The following is an 18487-nucleotide window of genomic DNA, read 5'->3' as shown; positions in this document are numbered from 1 at the left end:
TCATTGATTGAACATCCCAGACTCATAGTCATTCAGATTAGACATCAGTTTTGTTTCAGAATTGGCGAAATACATGGTCGATTGGAACTGATTGTTATCAGCAAATTTCAAATCAAAAACAGGGGCTTCATAGATCAAAAGGTTTGGGTTTGATTGTTACTGTTTTTCGTTTGATTAGAAATAGCATATTGGTTTATTTTGCACCATTATTATTCGATTCACAAGTGAAGGAATCAACAATTGTTATTTCTAATTAGTGACTTTTGTTATTAAAATCATTATTGTGCAACCAAATTCAAGGATAAGAATACATTGTTGCACTTTGGTTTTCACAATTTCAAATTCCCATTCTGAATCGGTGGGATTTGAGATGGTGGCAGAAAGTTGTGTTGCTTTGAGGGCCATCATAAAGAATTAGAGGTTTAAAAGGGTTTTAGGTATTTTTGGTTTTGTTTTCTACAAGTCTTTATTATTGGGTAGAAAACAAAATTGATAGGATAGGAAAACAAACATTTTAGTTTTTGGTTAAGGAGAATCGTGATTAACGGTGGAGAAGCGGGATTGATTGTCAACGGCAGAGTGGCGGGTTTGATTGTCAACAGCAGATTGGCGGGATTGGCATTAACAGCAGGCGGGTTTGACTTTCAACAGCGAAGCGGGTTTGATCAGATTAGGAACCAAAAGGATAACCAGGTTTTGTATTTCTTAAAATCTTGTACAAGTATTATCATAATTGACTAGTACTTGTGGGAAGATAAGGAAAAGTTTTTAGTATAAGAGTTTATTAGTTTAGAATAGAAAGTAGGCACGCACTATGGGGGACGAATCATCTAACAAAGAACCGGTTGCGATTAAGGAAGGAGGAACGTCAATGACTTTCCAATGTCCAATTCTAAATTCCACAAATTACACAATTTGGGCTGTAAGGATTCGAGCAATTTTTAATGTCCATGTAATTTGGGAAGTAGTGGAACCAAATGCGGAAACAGAAACGGAAGTGGATGAAAAGAAAAATAATATGGCAATTGCATTACTATATCAAACACTTCCAGAAAATATGGTTTTGCAAATTGCAAATCTTACTTCAGCAAAAGATATTTGGGATGCATTAAAGGTTCGACATGTGGGGGTTGATAGAGTTAAGGAAGCACGCATTGAAACACTCGAGTCAGATTTTAAATCGTTAAAGATGAATGTTAACGAATCACTCGATGTTTATGCCGGAAAGATTAGTCAAATCGCATCACAAGCAAGTAGTCTTGGGCACACTTTGGATGATAAAAGATTAGTTCGAAAGCTTTTGGGGTCTGTACCAGAAAAATACATTCAGATAGTAGCAGCGATCGAACAGTTTGCAAATCTTAACACGATGCCGTTCCAAGAAGCAGTTGAGAGATTGAAGACTTTTGAGGAACGCACTAAGAAGCAAACTAAGGAGGAAGACGTGTCAGGTAAACTTCTATTCACTAAAATGAATGAAAAGGAAATGGGCAAACACCATAAATGTGAGCATTGCGGTTGTGGGAACTCATGTCGGGAGGGCTTTGGACGTGGCCAAGGAAAAGGTCGGGGGTCCGGTAGAAGTCGAGGCGATGGTCGAGTACAACAGGACAAGCGTCACATACGGTGTCACAGTGTCATGAACTTGGGCATTACAAAAATGAATGTCCAACATGGGAAAAGGAGGAGGCGAATCTGATCCACGAGGAGGACGATGAACCAACTCTGTTATAGAAGATATTGAAGAATGAAGACCTCACTTGAACTATATTTAGTTTAAGGGGGAGTATTGAAGTTAAACAAAATATTAGTTGTATTGTAAACGTTAAGGGTCTGTTTGTTATTAGTTTAAAGTATGTTTAGGTTAATAGTGTCATTGTAAATAGGTTAGGGTTAGTATTGTAAATATGTTATAACCGTTTGTGATGAAACGTTGTAGGGTTTATATACCCACACCATCGATCATTATAATTGTATCAGACAATATTCATTAATCAAAGAACTCGTTTAGCATCATCATTGTGTTCTTGTTATTATATTCAATTTGTTTGATCACCAATATTTACAACACTGGTAACAAGTTATCGCCGTCATTAACAAAATAATTCATCTAATTATTAACCTATGAGTCATCAAGTCGACCTTTTGATTTGTAATTAGCTTTAGTCACGCTAACTAGACCTTAAAAATGATGAATATGGAGAACAATATTATCTAACTTATGATGATAAACTAAAACCTTAAATACTCTAGGATAGTTATAAAAGTGATGCAAATCTGGGGTACTAAGCACATACAGGACCTGTTAAACAATAACAAAAAAGCCTCGTATTACGGTGTTACCAATCACTGGCAGAGGTATAGTTCTCCAAATTTTTTTGCGCTTGAACTGCCCAAGCCTAAAGTGGATCACAGTTGATTCTTGTTGGGCTCCAGAAAATCTACAAGAGTGGACACTTCGACAGTTGACACCCTTCCATTTTCAGGAATCGTTAATAGATGTCATAGATCATAAACAAGAACGGAACCAATTGCTGTCATTGTGCCCTTAGTTACACTTACTGAACTCAACTTTACATATCAAGTTGGGCCAAACTTTATCTGTGGAAGTAGCATCTTATTGAACCTGAATAATACACTCTTTATACATTAATATACAGTCATCAAGTAAATTTTTTTTGCATATGGAACCACGATTAATAAAAAGCAAAAGAAAGAAGGAAAACTATGTTATAGTGTGTGCTACCGATTATGTTTGTTTGACTGAACCCATGGTTACTTTGAGATGCTTTATCTATCGTGTACTGCTGGTGTCGAATTGGAGGGCATCATGTCCATATGAGATACCTATGCATCACTCTAGGGAGGATTCTTCTTTTAGACAGGATGCAGAATGTTTGACAGGTGAGAATGATCCCAAATCCAAAACAGAACCCGAGGATTGGTCCTTCAGTCATTTTTGTGATAGATTTTTTCTTATGTCCTGAAGGAGAAGAAGGAAGAGGATGCTTTGATAGTTTGCCACAAGGATTTTGAATGGGGTCCCCACATAACCTTGGATTGCCTTCATAACTCTGGTCTGAAAAGGTGTCAAACTGCCCCCCAGTTGGTATTGAACCTTGTAGGTTGTTGTTTGCAACATTGAAAAAGGACAAAAAGTTCAAGCTCTTAAGGGACGACGGGATCTCACCAGATAAACAATTATGAGAGAGATCAAGTTTTTCCAGGTTTTTGAGGTTTGAAATTGAACTAGGAATGGTGCCAGAGAAATAGTTTTGACTCAAATCAAGAATGTGAATCGACTGCATATTGCCAATCTCAATAGGGATGCCACCACTCAGGTTGTTTCTAGCTAGGGACAATGCAGGGGGGAGGGTGATCAGCTTATTGTACTGCAAAGAGTAAGCATTTTCCCGTACAACAAATACTGGTAGTTCTACGCCACTATTGTTAACTTGATCCAGAACTTGTTGTGATGCAAGTGCTGGAAGTTTTGTAAGCTCTACAGGGAAGCCCCCCGAGAGAAAATTGTTAGATAAATCCAGATAAAAAAGATTGGGAGGTGTTTGTAGCCCACCTGGAATTATGCCATTGATGTTATTTTGAGAAAGGTCGAGTACTTCTAGGTTCATTAGTGACATCAGCCAAATAGGAAATTGACCAAACAGCTTGCAACCACCTAGTCCTATGGTCTTAAGATTGAGAAATCCGGAAATTCCTGCAGCGGGTAAGGTTTCATTAAAGAAATTTTTGGGAGGAGGAGAGTGGTGAGATTCTTATGACCACTAAGAATATTCAATGCTTGACTGATATTGTTGAAGGTATTGTTCGAAAGCGAGAGGTAGGACAGAGATGGCAATTCAAGTATGTCAGGTGAGATATCCCCCTCTAGCATATTTGTGGCTAGTCGAATGGCAGTTAATGATTTACAGGAGAAAAGGCTTTTAGGAAGCACCCCTCTGAATTTGTTTTTGCCAAGATCAACTAGGGTGAGTTGACTGAAATTAGAGAAATCAAAATCTGAAAGCCTGCCACTGAAAGAATTGACCCTCAAATTAAGCAGTTGAAGCTTTGTGCAATTCATCAATGACAGGGGCAAGGTTCCATTGAGGCGATTAATGTGAAGTTCTAGTTTCTCCAGCAATGACAACTTCCCGATGTTACGAGGGATGGAACCAGACAACATGTTACCAAACAAGACAAGACTCCTGAGGTTTGTGAGGTTGGTAACGCTTTCACCAATCTCCCCTATAAAAGAGTTTCCAGGTAATGATAAGTGTTTTAATGATAGAGAGCCATAGATGCTAGTTGGAATCTGTCCTGTGAGATTGTTAAAACCCAGACTCAAAACCTCGAGTTTAGAACAGGCATCGAACCCTTGCGGGATATTCCCAAAGAAGTCATTCAACGAGAAATCGAGGATTACTAAAGCCGGTGAATTGGTGCATATAGAGGGAGGAATTGTGCCTGTGAAGCTGTTGTTGCTAATATTAAGAGCAGTCAAGCTTTGAAGTGACTGGAGACTGGCTGCTTGAAGTGTCCAAGTAAAATGATTGCTGGAGAAATTGAGCACTCGGAGGGTATCTGGCAATGAGTCGACTAAGTACCTAGAAAGCCTATTATAGCTCAAGTCAACGGTGTGTAGGTTGTTGAAATAGGAGAAAAGTCCATCAGGGAGGGGACCGGAGAGGAAGTTATAAGACAGGTTGAGGAAAGATAGATATGTGAGATTTTGAAGAGAAGAAGGGATGGCACCGTGAAGGCCTTTTTTGGGTATGGATAATCCAACAACCCGGTATCCTTTAGCATCACAGTAGACCCCATCCCATGAGCAGCAATCAGTTGTAGCCGACCAGTTGAGGGTAGAAAAGTTGGTTGTGAAGGGTAATAGAGAATTTTTGTCATCGGGGTTACAATATGCATCCGTAAGTGTGGGCAACATGAACATGAGTATAATCAAGAAGACAACAAAACATAGATAATGATGGTTGGTTGAGGAAGATGGAAATATAAGGGGTTTTGGCGGCAACATTACGCTGCTACTGCGAAAGAAGACAGATGAAGAGGGATCGTAAAGAAAGATTGATGTAGATGAGAAGGATCATATGGAGGAAGGAGGAGACAAGCAGAAATTGACCAAGATCAATATTAAAAAGAAGAAAAGGTAAATATAAAAATTTAAAGAAGGCATCAAGAGTTAATCATCATGCATGGAAGTGTTTACTTTTGTGTATTTTCAATATTTCAATAGTTGGGCGGCTGTGTGGTGGTAGTGACAGGTACTTCTGTTATCAAATCAACCATGACCATGGCCAGTGTAAGTGGGGACTCCAAAGTGATGGACAGAGAAAAAAAAATAAAATAAAACAGTAAACTATGATTTTCGCCGCCATTTGATTCGTTCAAATTTTCTATTTTAGTCATATTGATGATCCTCTGTTTTGTTTGGATTTCAGCTAGTCCCGGGTTAGTATTCATAGAATCATAGCTTAACATCCATACACACATCTGATCTACTCACACAGTAAAATACACTGAAAACAAGCTATATATTCCTAAAAAAATGTCAAAACTCATTTATTGAATTCAAAGTCATCGTTAGACCCCATTCGATCATTACCAACACATAAGCCAAAATGGATGCTTACCAAGCTCAAAATTAAAATACAGAACCAGAATGAAACACAGAAGCAAAATATTAATGGCAGCTAATCTAAAAGGAAAGAGGAAAGGCACTGTAACTACAACAAAGGTGCTACTTTGGTCAAGAAGCAACGTGCTCGTATTTACATGAACTCTTTTTAAGGCTACCCATCGGCGCAAGATGTGTGTTTTAATTGATCCCGTAGGTAGCAGAGGCATGGTGATGCCCGCGAGTTTTCTGTTAACAATTTCTTGCAGTCATTGAAAAAAGACTATTCATCTAATCAAACTCTATGTCATCAAGTTGACGTTTTGATTTCTTAGTTTTAGTTGCACCGATGAAACTTACAAAAATGATTATTCATTTTAGATAACAGAATTAACTAACTTGCGGTAACAAGCTAAAACCGTAAAATGTCTAGTATAGTCATAACAACAATATTCGCCTGCAAGCACTAAGCAAATATAGGACTTGATACAATAATCAGAAACTAGTAACACTGATTATGTGATTAACAATCAAGGCCAGAGGTAATTGTTGGGGCTTGGGCTGACTAAGCATCAAGTAATTGATTGCAGTTGGTGATTGTTGGACCCTCCAGCAAATCTACATGAGTGGACACTTGACAGTTGACCCTTCCATTATCAGACATCCTTAAAAGATGTCAGCACTCAGCGGTTCATAATTTTATTCTATTACTAAACATGATTATCTACAATTCTTTTGACATATATATGGGATCTTAGATGCATTCTAGTTGATCTAAGTGAGTTTTAGCCTGATCAGCTGAAACTAGATGTTTACAGATCACGAACAAGAACAGAGTTTATATTTGTCATTGTACCCTAAGTTACACTTTATTTATCGAGCTGGGCCAACCTTTATCTATGGAAATAGCATCTTATTGAACCTGAAGAATACAATCTTTATACATTATTATACAGTCATCAGCAGGTAAAACTCCTTTGCATAAGGAACCACATATAAAGCAAAAGAAAGAAGAAAAACTATTCATAGTGTGTGGTACCAGTTATGTTTGCTTGACTGAAACCTTAATTGCTTTCAAGATGATTCAGTTATAGTGAGATGCTTGATCTATTGTGTACTGCTGGTGTTGAATTGAAGGGCATCATGTCCATATGAAATACCTATGTATCACTCTAGGGAGAATCCTTCTTTTAGACAGTATGCAGAATGTTTGACATGTGAGAATGATCCCAAATCCAAAACAGAACCCGAGGATTGGTCCAACAATCACTTCCGTGTAAAGATCCTTCTTATGCCCCGGAGGTGAAGGAGGAGGGGGATTTGATAGCTTTCTACAAGACTTTAGCACGGGCGGTCCACATAAACCTGGATTGCCTTCATAAATCGGATACGAAAAGGTGTCAAACTGGCCCCCGGTTGGTATTGAACCCTGTAAACTGTTGTATGCAACGTTGAATGTAGACAAAAAGTTCAAGCTTTTAAAAGACGATGGGATCTCCCCAGATAAAAGATTATGAGAGAGGTCTATTCTTTCCAAGTTTATGAGGTTTGAAATGGAACTAGGAATGGTACCAGAAAACTTGTTTTGACTCAGTTCAAGAATATGAACCGACTGCATATTGCCAATCTCAACAGGGATGTCACCGCTGAGGTTATTGTCAGATAGGTACAAGGCAGGTGGGAGGGTAGCTAGCTGATTGTACTGCAAATATGTAGCATTTTGTGGTGAAACAAATACAGGTAGTTCAAGGTAACTACTGTTTACTTGATCCAGAACTTGCTGTGATGAAAGTGCTGGAAGTCTAGTAAGCTGTAATGGGAAACCACCCGAGAGAGAATTGTTAGATAAATCCAGATAAAGAAGATTTAAAAGTGTTTGTATCAAGCTTGGAATTGTGCCATTGATGTTATTTTGAGAGAGGTCGAGTACCTCCAGGTTCGTTAGTGACATCAGCCAAATAGGTAATTGCCCAGACAACTTGCAACCACCTAATCCCATGATCTTAAGCTCGTGAAACCCGGAAATACCTTCAGCAGGTACTTCTTCATTGAAGAAATTTTTGGAGAGGATGAGAGTGGTAAGCTTCTTATGACTACTAAGAATAGTTAATGCTTGAGTGATATTCTGGAAGGTATTGTTTGAAAGCGAGAAGGACAAAAATGACAAATCAAGTATGTCAGGTAATATCCCCCCCTCTAGCTTATTTGTGGCCAGTCGAATGGTGGTGAGTGATTCGCAGGAATAAAGGGTTTTAGGTAGCACCCCGCTGAACTGATTTTCACCTAGGTCAATTATGGTAAGTTTACTGAAGTTGAGAAATCAAGATCGGAAAGCCTGCCGCCTAAAGAGTTGACCCTCAAATTAAGTAGCTGAAGATTTGTACAATTTATCATTGACAGAGGCAAGGTTCCATTGAGTCGATTAATGTGAAGTTCCAGTTTCTCCAGCAATGACAATTTTCCGATATTGCTAGGGATGGAACCAGACAACATGTTACCAAACAAGACAAGACTCCTAAGGCTTGTGAGGTTGGTAATGCTTTCACCAATCTCTCCTGTAAGAGAATTTCCAGGAAAGGATAAGTGTTGCAGGGATCCAGAACCATTGATGTCAGCTGGAATCTGTCCTGTGAGATTGTTAAAACCTAGACTCAAAACCTCGAGGTTAGAACAAGCACCGAACCCTTGAGGGATTATTCCAATGAATTCATTCAGAGAGAAATCAAGGAGCACTAAATCTGGAGAATTGGTGCAAATAGATGGAGGAATTGCGCCTGTGAAGCTGTATATTGCCAATCTCAACAGGGATGTCACCACTCAGGTTGTTGCTAGCTAGGTACAACGCAGGGGGGAAGGCGGAGGGATGATTATACTGCAAATATGAAGCATTTTGTGGAGCCACGAATATGGGTAGTTGAAAGATCTTATTGTTTACTTGATCCAGAACTTGCTGTGATGCAAGTGCTGGAAGTTTAGTAAGCTCTACATGAAAACCGCCCAAGAGGGAATTGTTAGATAAATCAAGATAAAAAAAAATTTGAAAGTGTTTGTATCCAGCCTGGAATTGTGCCATTGATGTTATTTTGAGAGAGGTCGAGTACCTGGAGATTCATCAATGACATCAGCCAAATAGGAACTTGACCAAATAACTTGCAACCACCGAGCCCCATGATCTTAAGATTGTTAAACCCTGAAACTCCTGCAGCTGGTAGGGTTTCATTGAAGAAGTTTAAGGAGACTATGAGGGCGGTGAGTTTCTCATGACTGCTAAGAATATTGAGTGCTTGATTAATATTCTTGAAGGAATTGTTTGAAAGCGAGAGGAAGGACAGAGATGGCAATTCAAGTATGTCAGGTGAGATTTCGCCCTCTAGCTTATTTGTGGCTAGTCGAATAGCGGTTAGTGATTTGCAGGAGTAAGGCTTTTAGGTAGCACTCCTCTGAATTTATTTTCACCAAGATCAACTATGGTGAGTTGACTGAAGTTCGAGAAATCAAAATCGGATAGCCTGCCACCTAATGAGTTGACCCTTAAATTAAGCCGTTTAAGCTTTCTACAATTCATCAGTGACAGTGGTATGGTTCCATTGAGGCTATTAATGTGAAGTTCCAGTCTCTCCAACAATGACAACTTCCCAATATCGCGAGGGATGGAACCAGAGAACATGTTACCATACAAGACAAGACTCCTAAGAATTTTGAGGTCGGTAATGCTTTCACCAATCTCCCCCATAAGAGAGTTTCCAGGTAATAATAATTGTTGTAAAGATAGTGCGCCTTTGATATCAGTTGGAATTGCTCCTGTTAGGTTGTTAAAACCCAAAATCAAAACCTGGAGGTTAGAACATGCACCGAATCCTTCAGGGATATAGTGAAGTCGTTCAGAGAGAAATCAAGGAGCACTAAAGCTGGTAAAGGGTTGCATACGGAGACAGGAATTGAGCCAGAAATGCTGTTGTTTCCAATATTGAGAGCGGTCAAGTTTTGAAGTGACCAAAGACCGGTCGCTTGAATTGTGCCACTAAACCGATTGCTGGAGAAATGAGCACTTGGAGGGTAACCGGCAATGGGTCGGGTAGGTATCCAGAAAGCCTATTGTAGCTCAAGTCAATGGTGTGGAGGTTGTTGAATGAGGAGAATAGTCGGCCAGGTAGCGGACCAGAAAGAAAATTATAAGACAGGTTAAGGAAGGAAAGAGACGTTAGATTTTGAATAGAAGGCGGCATGGGACCACGAAGGCCTCTTTCAGGGAGGGATAACCCGACGACTCGATATCCTTTATGATCACAAGTGATTCCGTCCCATGAGCAGCAGTCAACGGTAGCAGACCAATTGAGGTTGTGAAAGTTAGTAGCAAAGGACAAGAGTAAATCCTTATCACCAGGATTACAATCTGCATCTATAAGTGTAGGAAACAGTAGTACCAATATGATCAAGAAGCCAACAAAACCTAAATGATGATTGTCGGTTGAGGCCGTCATTGCTACTGCGGTTGAAGAAGCTAACATAAGAGGGAATGAGGAACAAGTGGAAGCTAATATTAAAAGAAGGTATCACATGGAAAAGAATCTTTCAAAACCTCAAAAACGTGGGAAAGTTAAACCTCTCTCATAATTTTTTATCAGGTTAGATCCTACCTTAAAAGCTTGCACTTTTTGGCTTCTTTCAACATAGTAAACAACAATATACAAAGTCCAATACCAAGTGGGCCCCAAGTTGACACCTTGTTGCAATAAACCTGAACATTCTTCTCCTTCAAGGCCTAGACATGACATTGACAATGATTCTTGGACCAATCCTGGGGTTATATTTTGGAGTTGGGAACTTGGGATCACTTCACTTGTCTAGCATTACCCCAGGCATGGAGTCATATTGTCCTAAACAATATGCAAAAGACATCAAGCATCTCTTATGTCGTAAAAACACGTACGTGAGGGTTTCGATCAAGCAAACATTATGATCAGTTGAGGGGGTTTCGGGTTGCTTTATAAAGCAACATCCGCAAACAACACAAAACTGGGTTGAGGGGATGGTATGTGTTCAAGCACTCAAACATTCATAATATCCATACCGATTTAAACGTTCTAGGCTTCACTCATGAGCAACTTCAAGAAGGAAGCCCGCTACTATAGGAAAAACTAAGTCATGTTTGTAATCGGAAGGCATAAAGATCTCAAGCATCAACCATCACCCTCATGCCTGGAATGTCCATCACACTCAAATCAGCTTAAACATCTAATTATGTCATTTTAAATAATTATTTTTGAATTCAGTATGTATTTAAAGACATTAGGAAACTTTAATATGTTAATGGTGAAAGAAATTAATTTTACATGTAAAATCATGCTAATATATATAGATTTATATACTAATAGCCCGTCATTAAATCACAAGGAGAGCACTAAAAATAAATAACATGTTAGCATTTGTTTAACACTACATTTCAAAGTTGGTAGGTTTAGGGTCTTGTATTTAAAGAAAGTTGGCACGGGGAATAATATAGTTTAATGTCAATCTCAAGAAAAGATGATTCAACAAAAACAATTTTGTCAAATATTCCTGGGTACAACTACTACACTTAAAAAAAAAGATTATTTTTTTATTTTGCAGAAAGCTTAATATTTTGTTACCCTGTAGACCGAGAGTTTGGACGAATACTTATAAGAACACGTTGATACTGATGATCATGTTGTTGGACGTAATTTCTGTTGGGCCGACTCATCGAGCCTATGATGAGTTGGTGTCTTGTTTATCAAGTTGAGCACGCGACTTGGTTAACATGGAATAAATTATTTGGTGAACAAGTCGAGCGAATGACTTGGACAACAAGGAATTTATTTATTAATTATTATTTAAATATGTTTTTACTAATTAGTATTTGAGTGCCGAGAGCATGCGGTTCATTGCAAGGAGATGCCTGGGTTCAAATACCGACATGATTGGGTGCGGGACATTCTTTGGGACATCTTAAGGCGAGCTGGGATATCAGCTAAAAAGGAAGCCCCCGTAAACTTCCTTACAGACCCCACAGAAGGGAGATCCACTCTACGACCGGCAGATTTGCTCGTCTTTGGTTGGGCCGGGGGAAAACACGCTTGTGTTGACCTCACAGGGGCATCTCCCTTAGCTGGTTTAAGGGATAATGGGTTTGTAGCTGAGCAAGCTTTGAAAAGGGCTGAAACGAAGAAGGTGGAGAAACATGCTAAAGCCTGCGAAGAGAACCAACATGTTTTTGTCCCTTTGGCTTTTGATACCTTTGGCTCCTTGGCACCGGAAGCTATCCGTTTCCTAACCAGGGTCCAACGGGTTGTGCATAGCAATGTGTCGACTCCAAAGGGGCAGGGGTATGTCTTTAGCAGGTTAGGGTTTGCAATTCAGAAAGAGGTGGCGGCGCAGCTTGTTGCCCGCCTACCTGCTATGTTGATGTAATATCTATGTTTCTATATAATGAAATATCTTACAAAATGAAAAAAAAAATATTTGAGTATGATAAGTAGTTTGTATTTTAGTCTAATTATGTTTTCATATTTAAACTAGTATATATACCCGAGCTTGTGGGTTATATCTTTAAGAGATTTGAGTATTGTAATTTCCGAGCTAATGAAAATTACAAAGATCGAGCTTATGATCTAAATATATATTTTTGTGTTTATCGATCCTAGTCACCAAACTTCACATGTATTCATTATGAATTCAGCATGTTCACAACTGATAGAAGATTCATCTAGTGCATAAGAATAACAAAATTAGATAGTTCCAAACTCGATCTGATGTTTGAACATAAGAAGAATCTTAATTCTTTTAAACTTTGATAAGAAGTTCTTGAATATCAACAATTGCCATCAAACTAAAACCGTATGTGGATTTATAATAGATTAAAAGTTAAAACCATAAAAGTATTTCTCCATTACCACTTGAAAAAAAATTCAAAAATATAACAATGATACAATATATATAAATATGTATGGTATGCCCACACCCAAGATATACAAACACATGCTTTTGCTATTTCCTAGAAAGAAATATAATCAAACTATTCATTGATTGCTATAGTCAACAAACTAAATTTATTATGCCATAACTATTATTCTCATTGGCATCCCCGCATACCGGTGTTGGCTCTTCTTCCATCCTTTTTCTCTTGGGCAACAATAAAGACGACGTGGCTTTTGCTAACACCACTTTTTGAACCAATAACTCCCATCGTACCTCTTCCTTCTTCTTCTTCCTCCTCTTCTTTTCCTCTCTACATCGTGTCTTGAATCGCCTACAATATTAATGAAATGGCTCGGTCAAATTAAATACAATTCATGATGGGTCACATTCAAAACCTAACCTTATATGTATAATGTCATATATACTTGTCATAACAATTCAGTTACTTAATGTATGTTATGTTAAATCAGTCATAAATACGGAATATCAAATAATCTCTTTCATTTCATTCGACAATAAACATAACTAACATATCTAGTTTAAGCTACTAAAAAGTGACTTGATCTTATTAACTACCATACACAATTACACATGCACAGTTGAGCACCCAACATGTAAAGAGAACTTTATAAAAGACCAGCTGCCTTCTTAATAATGAGTTCATACTTCATATGTGATACGTTATAAAAATCAAAGAAAAAAATCATGTGGGATCAACTTTCATTTTAATGTCTACGAAAAACCCTTCCTAGAATATTCATGAGACACCGTAAATAGTTTGCCAATAATAAGATGGAAATAAGCGATTACGGGTACGCTACGCCTTGAAAGTTAATTTAAGTCGACAATAGCCAAAATGAAAAACATGGCTTATAAATTGAAAGATGATAAGCAAAATGTCAAATATAAATGAATATAGGAGGATTAAATTCTATTTGTATAAATGTAGTATGTTGGTCGGGTTCAAGTTGCCTCTCATAAAAGCATTCACAATGGGCTACACACCCCAATGTCCAAATCTATGTGGCTAACTTGTAAACTTTGAAGGAGCCAAACTTCACCATTGTGAAGAATTAAGGATTTTTCTAAGTTTGAATTTGCAAACTTGGAGTATGGGTCCCCTCTCTCTCTCTTACACACCCATATCATATAATATTACACATATGCATACATATTTAATATTTTTTTAATAAGGTCTTTGAAGATTTGTTGTTGTGAAAAAAATGAGGGTTTTTGAAAAAAGTTTGAAATATGATGTGATGATGATATGATGGTTTGCATGAGTTTGTTGTTGTGAATGCTCTGAAATCATATGTTATTGTTTTTGTCCTTTTTTGAATATGAACATCTCATAAAGTAGTTGACTGAAACACAAGTTGCATGCTTTTTAAGGTAGCTACCTCTCTACATGAATGCATTTTGCCATCAACATTATTGCAATATGGCACCTAATTAACTTTGTAACCACTCTTTCTTCACATGCAAAATTTTATCTTCTAGAACCCAAATCCTTTCCATGGCGGACCCAAAAATTATTTTCTTAGGTCGACATCATGACTTAACGCTAATTTTAATGAGTGCGATCGAGATTTTCCCATACAAATAATAACACCAAAAAGGAAAAATAAATATTAAAGTAACCCCCCCAACCCCAACCTAACACGTAGGTCCGCCCATGCCCGATCCCATTCGGGTCAAATCTATCTCACCCATTACAGCTATTACGAGTATGTACCGACTTAAATCAAGAAAGAATGATTTGTTACCCGCAAAGAGGAACTCTACATGTAGAGTCAGGTGATTTGCATATGGATGCATGGAGTTTGAAGAGTTGCCACATCCTTTTGCACCGAACACAGACTCCATTGATTCTTTTTTTGCAGTTCATGAAATGTTGGATTGAGAGTTGCAGGCCTTGACATGTTGAAAACTTGTTACATGGGGTCATCTTCTTACTCGGTTCCTTGTCGTGTGGTCCGACGTTTATGCAACCTTCGGTACAAATGTGCTCCAAACAATCCATGGCTTCACTCAGCTGAAAATACATGTTTTGTTCTTTTATCTTCTTCCTGCTCATCTTCATCCTCTGAAAATTAATATTGAACAGATCAAATTTCAGTTTGATCTTTTCTTTACCATAAGAACTTTTACTGGAAAACTTATGGTTATGGTAAAAGACTTTGGAACCTAGTGGTTGACAACTTCCGCGTGACTCGAAAATAATCTAGTTTTGTGTTGGTATATATCTAACCTACTTTATAAACAAGTCGTGTTTTGGTTGACTTATTTGATTATACCCACCAACCTGTTTGATACGTTTTAAGTGTCACAATACTCCAACCCGACACAATTTAAGTAATGCCCAAGGTAATTTTCAAGGCAAACGAAATGGAAAGTGACTAGTATTCAGTACGTACCGATTCAGTATCATCGATGAACTGGAGAATCTCGAGTTCAAGGAAAGGATCATGGTTTTGAACAAATTTCCAGCCTTCAGTTTTTTCAACGGCATAAAAGCTATTAGACACGAGCTTCATGCATTTGAGGTAGAGATCAGGTGCGTCACATAGCCTCGCAAGTTGAAGCGCATCAACTACGTTATGAATTGATAACCGTTGGATCAAGGCCTTGGTGCACTGCGATTTGAGTTGTGGGACCAGGTATACATGTGATAGGGCCAGTAGATGAACCCCGTAGTTTTCCATATCTTCCTCCGTGCACCTGTCATCTCAATAATATATATTACTTGTTTTTATTATTATATTAATATTTGGTGGCGTTGATTTGTTCAAATATTACCGGAACAACCGGTGGCCGGCGGTGGAGTAAGTTTCAACCATCGCTTATGGGCGGTGGCAGATGTGTAAGGTGTAGAAAGGTTGGACGGTGCAGATGTTTTTGAACAAATATTACTATATTCTACGGCTAGCATGTAAGTAATTTAATCCTCCAAATACATAAAATAATTATTATTATTATTGGGGTCTATAATACTCCATCCGTCTCATTATAAGTGTCAGAGTTTGATTTTTCTAGTCTTTCTTGTTTAACTTTGACCGACAATATTTTTGTTTGTGTTATATAATACTTGATGTAAAATATATGAATGGATTGGGTTTTAAACGTATTTTACATTGATATAATTTTCATCAAGTACTATATGACATGAACAAAAATATTTACGGTCAACGTTGAAAAGAAAGACTTGAAAATTCAAACTATGACACTTATAATGAGACGGGGGAGTATATACTATAATATATACATCGTTTAATATCTAATCTCACACTGCTTCAAACAAATTTTTTTATAGCAGATGAACGGTCATTTTGATCAAAAATTTTAAAGTTTATCGCGTATGACTACAACAACAATCCCAAAAATTGTTCAGACGACCGACTAATAATTTTTAAAGTTTGACCCATTTTGTTAGAATGATCATCTGGATGTTGTGAAAACTTTTAAACCAATAATTTCTAAGTTCACATTTTTTAATCAAACAATCGTTTTAAGTGTTTGATGAATGGCCGTTTGATAGTGTTAAATTAGATAAAATGATTGGGAACTCACTTGAATAAATATTATATTCAACGGCTAGCATGTAAATAAATCCTCCAAATATATAAAATAATGGTTATAAAACATGCGTTTGACATCTAATCCCATACAATTTAGACGGTTAAAAAAATTTCAAAGTTTGACTATCTATGGTCAAAACAGATATCGACCAAACGGACATTTTAACCAATAATTTTCAAAATTCGATCCCAAATGGTTATAACAGCCGTTCAAATATTGTTCAAACTGACATTCTAAACAGCATTTTCTAAGTTTGATTTTCTTTTTCTTTTTTATCAAAACGAGTGTTTGTAGACCGGCCGTTGGATTGTATGAAACCAAATTGGAATGGTGTAGCTATAGCATGACCAGTAAATGAATAAAATGGCTGGGAACTCACTTGCCGGAACAAAGAAATCCGACGAACACCTCCACGGCGTCACACGGAACGCCAAGGATCGGAATACTTTTCTCAGAGATTCGATGCTTATTACGTGGCCTATCAATTATGCTTTCGAACACCGTCGAAGCCGATGCCTGAATGCACATAGCAACCAAATCATAATTTCATTAAAATACAATAAGCAGGATCTCAAAACTACGAGAGACAATGAATATATGTATATTACCAGAATGTTAGCGTGTACCGGAATACTTCGACCACCAGACGTTGTAATCTGGATATAGTTCTCGGTCGTAAGATCACCGGAATTAACATCGTCGGATGGCGATATGCTATACATGATGCTAGAAATTATTAACGGCAGATACAGTTGTGATAGCTAGCCAAGGTTTTAGAGGTTATGTTAGTTGTGATGTCTCACTTTATTTATAGACAGCTCCAAGCCAACCATGATTGATAAAAGTGTGCATGTTTAGTCCTTGAAGAAATGTTTTGACAATTCGATTCAATTCCAACTACTTCACGTAATTTAATTTCTTACGTTGCATTAAGTATTTAAGACTATAAGGGGTTGTTTGTTTCAGCTCCTAATGGTACCATTCAGACCTGAACATCTGAATCGGTCAGATTCAGACCGTTTGTTTTGTTTAAAAATTTCATCTGAATGAAAAATTAAACATCTGAATCGCTCAGATACATAAAGAGTCAGAATGAGAACATGGACAACAATAACCCTAACCTAATACACGCTTCTTCTTCATCTGTTATCCCTCCCCAACCTCAACCTTCCAATCAGCCTACCTCATTCCATTTCGGTGCTGCTGCAGTGCTGCTTGCCAATCAGTCTTTCTCATCTACTATCCCTCCCAGCCCTTAACTCGGAAATGTTATCGAGCGCACATATGCCGTTTTGAAGGCTAGATTCCCAATCCTAAAGAGAATTGCTCCCTTTTCTTTTCCAATACAAAGAGACATAGTGATTGCATGTTTTGCTGTCCATAACTTTATAAGGAAATGCAATATCCATGATCAATTATTTTTGGACTATGATGAGAACACCATCTTTTCTGAAATACAAGGCGATGAAAGTGATGGCGAGTTCGTTCATGACATAGAATGGGGTTCACAAGGTGTTGAGTATATGACTACTTTGCGTGACGAGATAACTACTCGACTAATTTCAAATTAATAAAATTAAAATTGTAAACAAGTATTAATTTCTATTTGGATTTTAGTATGTTTCCATGAATTTTGAAGTAATAATGTGCAATTTGAATTTTCTATGATTTTTGTCTTTTCCTTTTAGTTTTAAACAAAAAGATACAGTTCATTTAGCATAAAATAGTTCAGAGGGTAAGATAGTCATTTTGTACAGTTATTCAGATGTCCAACCAAACAGACTTTAACTTGTTCAGATCTTAGTGGTTCAGCCCTCTTAATCATTCAGACCTCTTAATGGTTCAGCACTTAATGGTTAGCACTTGCCAAACAACCCCTAAGACACAAACATGTTTAAAAGTATGTTACATAGCACGACCTGTTTAGTGAAACGAAAATATCACATTAATTTATAGTGAGACAGAAGTTGTCAAAATTCATAAAAGTCTTAATTATTATATAATTCTTAACATACTTGAAGCAAAAATTCAGAAAGGTTTTAAATCAAATCATAGCATCCACTAAGTAGTGCATATATTTTATTTAAAGAAAAACAAAAAATATAAAAGGTCATTAACAGGTTAGCAGATGATTAACCTATTTAAACAGATCTTAAACATGTGAACATGTTTAAGACACGGAATTAGTTAAGTCCAAACCCAAACTTGTTTAACTACATATCGTTAAGTGTCGTGTTTACATTTCAAAGTGTTCGATATATAAACCATCAATAAACATGTTCTTTGTTTAATGCTCTTGAAAAAAAATTAGGCTTTTAAACCGTCACTAAATGTAATTAA

General features: G+C 37.4%; 2 protein-coding genes and 2 pseudogenes across 2 annotated transcripts; 1 reads left to right on the top strand and 3 right to left on the bottom strand.

The window, feature by feature from the left end:
- The first annotated feature begins 814 nt into the window (after positions 1-814).
- On the top strand, positions 815-1699 carry LOC143595273 (uncharacterized). The gene has a single exon (XM_077074332.1). The coding sequence runs from the start codon at positions 815-817 to the stop codon at positions 1697-1699; it is 885 nt and encodes a 294-aa protein (XP_076930447.1).
- Positions 1700-2790: 1091 nt separating this feature from the next.
- LOC143595272 (receptor-like protein 2 pseudogene) lies at positions 2791-5032 on the bottom strand (annotated as a pseudogene).
- A 1688-nt stretch (positions 5033-6720) lies between these two features.
- Positions 6721-10113, bottom strand: LOC143595271 (tyrosine-sulfated glycopeptide receptor 1 pseudogene; annotated as a pseudogene).
- A 2477-nt stretch (positions 10114-12590) lies between these two features.
- Positions 12591-16889, bottom strand: LOC143595260 (BTB/POZ and TAZ domain-containing protein 1-like). Its single transcript, XM_077074322.1, has 5 exons — positions 16756-16889; positions 16527-16663; positions 14986-15289; positions 14335-14654; positions 12591-12899 (listed from the first exon to the last, which is right to left on the bottom strand). The coding sequence occupies exons 1-5, from the start codon at positions 16867-16869 to the stop codon at positions 12686-12688; spliced, it is 1089 nt and encodes a 362-aa protein (XP_076930437.1). The 5' UTR covers positions 16870-16889; the 3' UTR covers positions 12591-12685.
- Positions 16890-18487: the final 1598 nt, after the last annotated feature.

Source organism: Bidens hawaiensis, unplaced genomic scaffold (genome assembly GCF_021521415.1).
Source record: "Bidens hawaiensis isolate Kalapana, Puna unplaced genomic scaffold, B.hawaiensis_p1.1 tig00044853_1, whole genome shotgun sequence".
Taxonomy (NCBI): Eukaryota; Viridiplantae; Streptophyta; class Magnoliopsida; order Asterales; family Asteraceae; genus Bidens; species Bidens hawaiensis.
The sequence above is the reverse complement of the archived record's forward strand: the minus strand, read 5'-3'. Positions and strand labels throughout refer to the sequence as shown.

Coding starts and splice junctions, on each gene's coding strand:
- LOC143595260 (XM_077074322.1), bottom strand. CDS start 16,869: ATGTATAGCATATCGCCATCCGACGATGTTAATTCCGGTGATCTTACG. Junction 15,290..16,526: donor GGATTTCTTTGTTCCGGCAA/GTGAGTTCCCAG, acceptor TTGAGATGACAG/GTGCACGGAGGAAGATATGG. Junction 14,655..14,985: donor TCATCGATGATACTGAATCG/GTACGTACTGAA, acceptor ATTAATTTTCAG/AGGATGAAGATGAGCAGGAA.
- LOC143595273 (XM_077074332.1), top strand. CDS start 815: ATGGGGGACGAATCATCTAACAAAGAACCGGTTGCGATTAAGGAAGGA.